This window comes from Penaeus chinensis, chromosome 12 (genome assembly GCF_019202785.1).
Source record: "Penaeus chinensis breed Huanghai No. 1 chromosome 12, ASM1920278v2, whole genome shotgun sequence".
Classification (NCBI taxonomy): domain Eukaryota; kingdom Metazoa; phylum Arthropoda; class Malacostraca; order Decapoda; family Penaeidae; genus Penaeus; species Penaeus chinensis.
This window is the reverse complement of record NC_061830.1, coordinates 34,925,165-34,936,811: the sequence shown is the minus strand read 5'-3', so window position 1 is coordinate 34,936,811 and position 11,647 is coordinate 34,925,165. Positions and strand designations below refer to the sequence as shown.

The 11,647-nt window shown below is 33.0% G+C and overlaps 1 protein-coding gene across 3 annotated transcripts in view; it reads left to right on the top strand.

Annotated features, from left to right (window-relative positions):
• Window positions 1-10,923, top strand: part of LOC125031098 (short coiled-coil protein homolog) — an 11,900-nt gene extending 977 nt beyond the window's left edge. The window contains exons 2-8 of one of the 3 annotated variants that reach the window (XM_047621592.1): window positions 1,347-1,416; window positions 1,759-1,875; window positions 2,793-2,873; window positions 3,861-3,999; window positions 5,706-5,767; window positions 8,513-8,544; window positions 9,151-10,923. In XM_047621592.1, the coding sequence (XP_047477548.1) occupies window positions 1,353-1,416; window positions 1,759-1,875; window positions 2,793-2,873; window positions 3,861-3,999; window positions 5,706-5,733 (429 nt within the window). In that variant the 5' untranslated portion in view covers window positions 1,347-1,352 and the 3' untranslated portion in view covers window positions 5,734-5,767; window positions 8,513-8,544; window positions 9,151-10,923. Of the gene's footprint in view, window positions 1-1,346; window positions 1,417-1,758; window positions 1,876-2,786; window positions 2,874-3,860; window positions 4,000-5,705; window positions 5,768-8,512; window positions 8,545-9,150 lie in introns of all 3 variants that reach the window. The other 2 variants (XM_047621591.1, XM_047621593.1) reach the window with 2 other exon arrangements.
• The last annotated feature ends 724 nt before the right edge of the window (window positions 10,924-11,647 follow it).

The window sequence follows — 11,647 nt, the reverse complement described above, 5'->3', positions numbered from 1 at the left end:
ATATTCTGGGAGATTAAGGCTTGGACTGATTCTTTCTTTGATACCAAAAACTCTTATGTTGTCAAAAGTTATGTGGTAGAGGATAGTTGACCATTGCTGGAGCATAAAGTGTCGAGGCCACAGTATCACAAAATGAATATATAGATCAGCAGATGTTGATAAATAATTGTAGGTTTACTGGTATTATAAATATACACCTGGTGTTCACTATCACCCTCAAAACAATGAATAGACTATGACCTCTGTCTTGCCAGACTTAAGATTGTAAACTATCCATTATGGATCACAGTAACTATAAAATGGATTTGGATATAACATAGCCAGTATGATTACTAGTGAAAATAAAACATTATGTTAAGCAAATTTGGCGGTCTTCTAAATAATTGCCGCCTTTCCTTAAAGATGATTTTTTATACCTAATGTTGTTTTATGTGTATCAATGACCATTATATTATTTTTGTTCTTTCTCCTCCTGGTCCTGTTATCTTGAGGAAATCTATTTCACTTTTCAGTAAGGTTTTTTATTCACAATGTCATATGCAGTGGAAAGGATAGGAGATTTGGTTGAATGGAACTTACCATCCAGTATTGATATACTTACAGAATTGATATACTTACACTCGTTACATCTTCTTCACAACCAAGAAGAGACAGGAACTACAACAGTATATTTGACTCAGGGAGAGGAGGGGCTCCATAGGGTATGAGGATAGTGTGGTGGGTGTGGCTGGAGGAAACTTGCCAGGCAGTGTCAGACTTACTGGTTGCCTCTGCACAGCTCTTATTCACAGCAGAAAGAATATGGAAAAACAAACAGCCTGTTTTGACAGCGCATAAGTGGCTAATATAGCAGGAAATGTTAATGTAAAAGCCATTAAGTTTATTACAAGCAATTCCAGCAAGGAGTCTGGCATTATAAAGCAATTAAAGCAGCAAGCAGCAAACATACTAAAGTTTCCCTCTAAAGGCTACTGTATGATAAACTGATATTCCTAAAGTTATATTCAGTACTGCTAACACCTAAATCTGTTTCCTGGGAATATATGTGTACATGTGCCATCCACTGATGTTTTTTGTTAAATTTGCTTAAACATAAGTTTCCAAAAATGCCAAGTCAAACAAGAAGTCTGTTACCAGGCCTATTTTGACCTTGACTATTATAAGATATCAATGCATCCTATCGTTTTGATAGGTCTCCCCCATTGGCAGTAGTCACCCTCCCCATCTCCTTCACTTCCTTACTTTTCTCATGAGATAGCTGCCCACTTCACCTTCTGTAATCTTTTTGGAAACCTATGAATAGATTGTTTTTATACATGCTTATTAGAAATGCCTTATTGTTTCAGAACAAGATGAGCAGCATTTCAAGTTACCAGGATGACAACAGCATACCTCTGGTGGATGATGACCCATCAGGTAGTTGAAAGAAGTTTGGTAGTATTTAGTTATATTGAAATAGAGATGTATGTTAGTGTTATGTATAGTTTTACCATTATAATAACAGCAGTTTAACTGTAAATTAATTCTTTTAAGGTTTATTGTGGTTTATATGTATAGGTATACTGAATTTACAGATATAATCATACCAGCATTGTGATATTGATATAATTTAAATTGAATGCATTTAAAGATACAGTATATTCCAATACATACATATGGCCCTAAAGCATATACCTTACTAAATATGAATGAAAGAGAATAGCCAATACTTGAAGTTGTAATAAATCTTTGAAAGACTGTTATGTGTGCCATTGACAGTGGTGCTGGATGACGACCGCACTGCAGCATCAGAGATCTCAGACTCAACCCGTGGCCAGAGCCTAGAGTCAATCCCTTCAGCCTATACCAATGGGTCCAACAGTCCCTTGCACAATAGTATGTTCCTTTACTTTTGTTTTGGGAAAGACACATAGCTCTTTAGTCTTTTAAGCTTCTTTGTAAGTAGTCATGGAAATATTAGGGGTTGTTTATTGTATACATTGTATGTAAACAATAACCATTTTCTATCTGAGTTCCTTAGGATCAAACATGTTTCTATTATCATCATCGTTATTATGATTTTTGGGCTTTGTTTCATTGTTAGTATTAGTGTTGATATTATTACTGGTAATAGCACCTTTATTGTTATCATTATCATGAATAGTTAAAAGTGTATACTTTGATTTCATGTAATTCATTAGTTGCACACGTCAATTTTAGGCTACAAATATCACTTTCTAAGAGCTAATTCATGTCACAAACTAGGGAAAGTGAAAACCTTTAACTGAATTATTCAACACCTTTAACCCAATCAGCAAGAATACAGTGCCATGCCCGCTATAATAAAAATTCATCTATTCATCTATTGTCTTTACACAGAGATGGCTCTACAAGTGCTAAGGCAACAAAGAGTCAGTTTTTAGTCTTACCTATCATACCTGTTTACCCCTTTTCCTTTTTAATTTGAAAGCTTCATTTGTGTTAATTTATTGTCTTTAATGTTATTGATATTTTAATAACAATTTAATAATCATAATATCAATAAGAATAATAACAATATTAATTTTAATAGTATTGGAAAGAAAAACACATTTTCCAACCAATTCAAGGAATGGGGAAATCAGGCGCAGTCACTAGGGCTTACTGATAGACTCCTTGGTGGCTGATTACATGTGGAGCCATCTGTATGTAACAAAATTCACAAAAAACTACAGGGGACAGTACATAAACCCATAGGCATTGGGTTAAACATGAGGTTTATATTTGATAATGTAAATTATGAAGCATCAGAGAAAAAATATTTCCAGGTTTAGAGCCAGACATGTCACCAGATGAACAGGAAGAGAAAGCGCGACTCATATCACAGGTACTGGAGCTGCAGAACACACTTGATGGTAAGTAGAGAAATGAACTAACACAGGCCTGGTAGAATGTTTGGTTTTCAGTGACTTGTAATAAAGTGTATATTTGAGGCTGATATGTGTGTGGGCTTATTTCTAGCTGCAAAAGGATTGTTCGTTGTGGTTTGAGATACGCTTACTTGGCATTCATAGCTTAAAATTTCTGTACTTCTAATTAAGATTAGTCCTGGAGGTCAAATTCATTATGAAATAAAATTATTATACGTTCTGGTCTTCTATGATCTATATAAATCTTTAAAAGTAATAGTTTTGATTGTTTTTATGGAAAAATATTTTGGAAAGAAACGAGAGAAGCAGAAACAAATTAGCTTGAAAATTTCTTACAAAATTTATGCATGAAAATAAGATAGTAGTTTGAAGTATGTCACAGAGATCTCATTAACCAATTTAAATTGTGATCTAGATAAATCAACATGTCCGTAATCATCTTCCCAAATATAGATTATATCCTTTGTTGCTGTGATGTTACCTCTTCCCCTTCATCACAATCTTTAGTAGTAAAGAAAATTATTGAGAAATATAGCAGTGATATATGGGAATTGATAAGGAATCTAGGCTGTAGCTACCAAATCCCATGCCTTTCATTGGGGGATGGAAACAACAAGGGGTCACCTGATTGGCAAAGGAGACAGATGCTTATTCTTGTATAGGCCATCTTTACCCTTTTTGTCAGAATTAGAAAGAAGACCCTCTTTTAAACAAAATCTGCAAAAAGTGACACCTCTGCTGTGTTTTGATGTATTTCCAAATCGTAAAACTTAAATCTTTGTATGGAAACCCCATTTGAAAATTTATTATTTATTAATTTATTGAAGCTTACTTTGGAATAACCCTTTTAGCTCTACTTTTCCTATTAAAATTAGCATTAATTTTTAAATGGTTAATTCACTATATTGTTATTGTAGATTGATAATCTCTTAAGTATATATATGTATGATAGCCAAGGAAACCACCTTTCAGATCTGTCCCAGCGAGTGGATAGTGTTAAGGAGGAGAACCTGAAACTGCGATCTGAAAACCAGGTCTTGGGACAGTACATAGAAAATCTCATGTCAGCCTCTTCAGTATTCCAGTCAACATCACCCAAAACTAAGAAAAAGTAAGAGGATGCATTCATTGTTAGAACTCTTACTCTAATTCTCGTTTAGACACACTATCACTATCACTGACTCTTTTGCTGTCATTCTGACTCTAACTCTCACTTTTACTATAAGTCACACTCCTACTCTTACTCTCACTCTTAAACTTGTTATCATCATTGTATTTTCTCTTTTTCTCTCCCTCCTTTTTGTCGTACTCATTCTTGCTGTCTCTCTCATAGACTCAGTCTTATCCTCTCTGTCATACCCATTCTCACTTTATCTTGCTTATTGCTTCTGACACTTTTATTCTCATTCTATTTCTCTGCTATCACTCACACTCTCAAGCTCAGCTGTCATTTTCTCATCCTTTTTTATTATTTTCTTAATTCAGCTGTATGTATTCTTCATTCTATTTCTTCTTCAGTAATCAGTATGAATTAAAAGTATAGAAAAGTAGTTTATTTGACAGGTCAAACCAGGAATCCTGTCTCAGATTTCTTTGAGGGAATCTCAAAGTATATTTTTCTATCTCCTTTTGTGTTTTTAAAGAGTGAGTTTTCCGTCTAAAGGATTTTTTTTTTTTTTCACATTTTCTTTAGATTTGAAGGCAGGATCACAAAAATGGTTGGATACAAAGGTAGTTCAGACCTGAAATTGATTGAGCAAAATTACAAAGCAGTTTTCACTAGATGCAGAAGTGCATGGGAAAAGTGCTTTTGTCCATATAAAAAAAAGAAAAAATGCAACTGAAGTGTTATATTTTAATGTTCATAAGCTTAACCCCATGCCACCAGGAAAATGTGTTCATCGTAGTATTGGTTTGTGAAAAGTTTCTGGAAATAAATGGCTTTGCAAGTGCTTAGCCATAAAGGAGTCAAATTAATAGGCCTTATGACATCTGATTTCACCTTTTCTTGAGTTTGCAGGTTTTATTTTTACTAATGCTATCAATATCAGTTATTATTATTATTATTATTATTATTATTATTATTATTATAGACATTGCAAGCATTATGATATTACTGATATTACTAGCAACAATATAAGAAAATGTTTAAAAAAAAACAAGGAAAAGGTGAAATAGGTTGTACTCAAATTTAGCTTATTGGTAATTTAGTACTTGGCGAGCCATCTATATGTAAAGACAGTTCATGAATTAAACTCAGTAGCATATATCCCTGGCTGTTTTGGGTTGATTGTTGAAAAGGGTAATTTATTATATTTGGAAAAGAACAAATAAGTCATAGATATTTCTATGTAGAACAGGCTAGTAGACTAAATGCTGAAGGTTTAGAGCACTGGAAATATGCTGACATTGTAAATTTTGCCCTGTCATAAAGGGAGGTTGTGTTCAGTTTGTATGAGGGATAGGTTTAGTTTTGAACAAAAAGGGTCAAAGGGAATGTTTGTGTGTACACAGTTTATTGTTACTTTTTTTTTTTTTTTTTTTTCCCAGAACAGGAGTAAAAGTGAGTTTTTTCTGTCACATTCACATTTATTGCATTAATTTTATTCAAATGTACATACTTCACAATATCATATAGTAGATATATTAACTGATGGTATTGTGAATCCACATTTCTCAAGAGCGTCTACATATTACATGCAACTTTCTTCTAGAATTGTGTATGTGATGCTGTTGAGGTTGTGTTTCCTTTTTTTGAAATATTTAAATTGTTGCTTATATTTCTTGAAAGGGAGCATAATCACCATTTCCTTGCAGTAAACAGTGGCGCCAGTTTGAAGCTTAAGATTTCTACAGATAATTATGGGAGGTTGGTGAAGGTAATGAGGTGTCTGTGCTTCTCTCAGAGCCATTTTGTTTGAGCTTTTATTTTTGTCAAGTCCAGCATAGCAGTTGAATCCCAGTGATCATTTTTTGACTCACCCATTGGCAGACCTGAGTTACTATCAAGCAGCACAGTCTCCTGGCATGCTCACCATAACCTGTCAAAAGCATGTAGCAGCACTTGATGTTTATTTTAATATGCAGCTACATTCAGGTCTGCCACTTTTGGTAATTCCAAACATCACTTTAGCTTCCCAGTATCTCACTAGCCAACTATTGTTTTCCTCCTCCCATGCTCACACATATTGTAGTCTCCCCATTAACTAGTGTGCCAGAGACGTCCCCATTTGGAATAGTTACACATTAGCTCTGAAAGTGGTGATTGTGTCAGTTTCCATTAGAGGATATTTTTGGTATAGTTCAGCCCACTTGTATTTGGCACATATCTCGTTGAAAGCTCCCAGATGTGCTTTTGTTTGGTGATATTGTTGATATTCCATTCTTTTCAGTAATACAGTAGGTCACAAAATGATTCTTTCAGAAAGTTATCATGTAAATTCAGCAACTGCCTTCACTTTGAAATATGAAATGATGCTGATTTTTATTTATTTATTTAAAGCTTGATGCTTGAGTGATAATTTGTTTTGTCTCTTGTTAAGCTTCCTTCTGCTGATACAGGAAATAATAGAACATGAATATTTTTTTCATATGCTTTTTGAGAGCCAGCCAAATATTCAGCTAAAGGTCATGCGAGTGAAAATATCGTTTGTTTATTTATGTTGCAGTAAATGAATGTTTTTTAAGAATTACTTCAACTAAGTGGAACAATATCCTTTTGTTTCAGTAAAAAAAACAAGAATACCTTTATTACTGGGTCAAATTTAAGATTTGATAATTACAGATTAACATGGTGGGGAGGGGGGGGTATGATAATTGATAATAAAGAAATATTTGTTGTTCACATATATTAGTGAATGGAAGTGCTTTTTTTTCTGAAGTATTGCAATAAATGCTTAAGGGTATAGTGATGCCCAATTTGTTCTTTTTTTGAATTTGAATAATGCTTTTAGGAAATTTTCAGTCAACTAACATTTATGTGAACTGATAATATGTTAGTAAGAATATAGAATTACATAGAAATGTGATATATGTATACATTGTAATGTGTTTCTATATATTATATATGTTGCTATTCTGATACCATTGGTTCCAGAGTTAAGTTGATGTTAGACTATTATGGGAGACCAATATGAAACACATTATGATAATTATGTACCCCTCATAACTGAAATGATAAACCTGCACCTCTGTCTACTGTATAAATAAAGGCAGGTCTTTTTTTTTTTTTTTCAATAATGTACTGCTCATGTAGGCTCTTTAGGAATATTTTCCTAAAGAGCCTGCTTTGAATATTTTCCTTAAGTGACTAAGGATTGTAGATTTTTGGCAACAACATAATGTAAGAGATATATAACCTAAATGTAAAACACAATATAAGACATTTATGTAAGCTTTTATAGTTCATTACCACACTCTAAAGAGGGACTTAGAAATACTTCTAATCTTTAATAAACCATCTCATGCAAGGAAAGGATAATACTGTATACTTCAGTATGTCTTACCTTAGACAGTGTTACATTTCTTTGAATGTTCTTCCCATATTTTTAGAATAAAAGCAAGAGTCAGATTAACATATGGCTTAATATTTTTTTTGATTAGGGTGAATGGAAGAGATGTTAAAAACATCAAATTTTAGTATTTATTCCTCATTCTACAACTTTATTGTAAAAGCCTTAGCTAGTTTTCGTTTTTTGGACTAACAAACAAATTCTGTACAAAAATGTTTCTTGAATTCATTATAGATAGAAATGACCACTCCTTATTTGTACAGGCTGAAAGTGGTGTTCCATAAAAAAGTTTCACTATGGTATTTATTTATACTTTTTATTAATAGTTACAGATTTTTTCATTTTTCTAGATCATATGTATTTTTCAGCTTTTTTCATTATACATTAACTATAATCTGCTTTGTTAGTTTCTAGTTATTGACCAGATAATCATCTAACTGACTTTCCTGGGAAAATAATGCCTGAAACAACTTCCCAATGGAAGTACAAAAAAAATACATCCCTTATTATATTATTTGAATTTAGAACTAAAGAAAAAAAAACATTAGGAGCTGCACTTCATATAGAGTATAAGTAAAACGGAAGCCATAGATGCTCAATTGAGCTCACTTATGAGAGTGAGGAGACAGTTGCACACACACGCTTTCCCGATGTGTGCCATCTCCAGATTACTTGTCTCACTTCTTTGCTTTGTCTTGTTTGCTTTTTTTTTTATCATTGTTATTATTATTATTCTATTGCCTCTCATTAGTCAGATGTGTAACTGAAAGATATTGTATATCCGGGTTCTAAATTTAAGGGATATCAGCAGTACATTTTCCTAAGGTTGAGAAGGTCCTGTTTATTTTATTATACACCTTAAGCTTGTCTATTTAAATAAAACAGAAAGTATAGAAAAGCTTGTGTCAGTTCATAACTTATTTTTATATTGTAACACCTCATGAAATAAGTTTTTTATTATTCCTTTTTTTAGAATCCTAATAGTGTGTTACAAAAATAGTACCAGCTCAGTTTTTGTTCTTGTTTTTCCACAGTACGTATATTCTTTTCTACTGTCTTTTGGTTGTATTTTCTATGAATTATTCAGATTTGTTTTGTTTTTGTTCTCCGCAGGGCTACGTAACTTGTTACACCCAAGATAAATGGTAAGTTATAGCATTCATGATTTTGGTTATTATGTACTTTTATGAAGTACTTTTGTTTTATTTTTATTTTTTTGTATAGTTTTTTTTTATTATTTGTTTTTTTTTATTTATTTTTTTTACTGTTTTATCTAATGCAGATTTAGTATGAGTAGTTGCTGCTTTCATAATAATTTAACATTTAGAAGAAGAAAAGAAGGAAAAGAATAATGGCTGTATTAGCTAGTGCTTTTAGTGCTTAGGAAAACAAATTTCAAAGTTTTGTTTCTTAAATTTGGCTAGTTTTAAGAGTCTTTTTTTGCAGTTTGTGGGGAAAAGAAAATAAGTCAAGGCTCTGCTCAAGCATCTTAAGCATGGAACATTGAGATCAAACTACTGCAGCTGCAAACAGAATTAGAATTGTAGAAAACAGGCTTTGCATTTCTGAACAGTTTTTGTAATTAGAGGAAGAGACTTGGCTTTATAATGGGTTTTTATTTTCATTTTAATAGCAATAATAACCCATAGATGCTTTATGCGCTCCTGAACAATTTTCTTACACCAGGTAGTGATAGAGAAGTGCACATATTCCCAGCTGGTATTTTGATTAACCAGTCTACTTTGTTTCAGATCTGAACGCCTGCTTTAGCTTCGTGCAAGGTTGATGCATCACTGCTGAGCCCCATCGCTGGTTATTACAACTTTTTCCTTGAAAATTTTCAAAGTGTTAGAGTGACAGTTTGGTTTCCTGTGGAAATTATATGTATCACAAATCTATATACGTGTATATATATATATTATATATCCATTTTTTTTTTTCTTCTTTTTTTAACATTTTAGTGGATCAGTTTGACTTAATGTTCTTGAGATGCCAGGAGCGAGTGATTTTGATATTTAGGAATATTGCAAAATAATTCATTAGATGCTTGCACTTATCAGCAGAGGAATGAATCTTTAGAAGGCAGGTAAACTTCATACTTTACTTTCTCTCTATCTCAGTTTTGAAATGAAAAAAGTGGTAAGGTTATTCTTGGCAGCACTCGTTGCCAACATATCAGTGGTTTTATCAGTAAGGTTTTTTAATGCTAGTCGTGGTAAGGATTGCATTGCATGGTAATGCACAATATTATGATTGTATTCTTTGAGGAACAAGAAGTACCTTAATGCAATTTATTGAGTTGAGTAAAGGAGGATGCAGAAGAAAAAATTATAAAATTAACTTTCCTGTCATAGAAGAGACTGGGAGATCTGAAATTAAGTACCATTATAATTATATTTACATGTGTCAGTCAAAAGAAATACTGCATTTGTAGCAGTTCACTTTATAGTTTGTAGTTCTAGCAATATTGATTTATTGATTTATATGCTGTGTTCCATTATGATCAGATTATAGATGTTACTTGTTTTACAGTATTTGTTGATCAATTTGTGGTTGATTATTTTCTGTATGTACCATAAATATTATGCAATGAGAAAGAAAAAGATAAATAGATGGGATGTTGCATTCAAGATTATTGTGATAAAAAACTAAGAAATTAATTTGCTGCAGTGTCAAGAAATTTTATAAATTTGGTGTGTTTTTTTTTTCTTTCTTTCTTTCTTTCTTTCCTTCTTTCCTTCATACTTTCTTTTTCTTCATGCCAGATTGAAATTGTTGTAGAATATATATATATCTTTTTAACCACTTTATCAATCCTATAATGACAGATTTAAACATTTATATTCATAGGATGGGAACAGGAAAGAACATTATTGTAGATAATAGTATTCCATGTATGAAGATTTTTGTTAGCCTTGAAGATATTAAGAAACATTTAAGAAAAAGCATCTCTTCCCTTGCTGAGAAAATAATCAGTTGAAAAGCAATAAAAGGCAAGACAGATGAACTTGAACTGCTGATTATTATGTATGTAAATGATTTGTATATGATAAATCAAAGTTGTTTTCTTCAAAGGTTCAAATCTTGTGTTCTAGTCGTTTTGAAACCAGATTCTAGATACTTCAGCATTAGCATGAGTTGAGATAGCATTTTTGTTACAAAAGCAAGATCTTTTATATACTCTTGTCATTGTTTACATTTGAGGTAATACTTTGAAGTTTTTATATAAACTGTTCTGTAGATTATTTTGCTTAACATTGTGCATTTATTGCCCTCACTTGGAAATTATTTTTAATATTAATAATGTAAATTAGCACATTTATATTTTTACATTTTTAGATTCTTTACCGTGATTCAGTTACTCTGAAGCAAGACAGTTACAAGTCATAATAGATCTTAAAGGAACTAAATGTCCAGTCTGATTTATGTAACCTATGAAAATCATTGAATGAGTATTGTATGTGATAGCTTATACTATGTCAACCAAAGCCTGAAATATTCAATAAAGATGATAAAGATTTTGAGGTTTTGGAATCAATTCTTCCCATTTGAGACATATACCCCATTGCTATTTGGGACTGCTCCCCCCAATCCTTTGCCTGTTGTTGCCATGGGGGAGCTAAGGAGACAGAGACTGAGGGCTAATGCCACCTTGAGCCTCAGCCCTAATTTAACTAATTTTGCATGGTCTTTTCTTCTTCCCCTCTCCTTTTCCTTCTCTTCCCCACCCTCTGCTACTATCCACTTCCTAAGATGTGAGAACTGTGTTGAAAGAATGGCCTATGGGAGCCATAGGCACAGTATTCCCATTTAGTTATCACACTCTTACCCCTCAAGGGTGGACCATTTCTCTCCCCAACATACTTGAGACTTACCATGGCCAGTAATGAAGATTTTGTACCCCTATTAGAGGCAATGAGGCTTGCCTCTTTATCAGTTAGCCCCACTGATTTTAGGCTCTTGTAGCTAGGCACTCCTATAGCCATCATGAAAAACAAAATCATGATGGTTATGGCTATAAATGTCAACATTTTAGAGCATGTCGAGTGGGAAGTTCTGCTATACATAGTGGACTCCCCTGCCAAAAGGCTGGATGGTTGCCAGAAGTCACTGAAATGAGTGACACCCAGATATTTCTGGTACCTTCATTGTATGGTTAATTCCCCTGATTCCCTGAACCCAGGCTCTCCAGGAAACATTCCTACTCTCCCAATATCCTCTACAACCCCCTCCCACCCAATCCCTTGC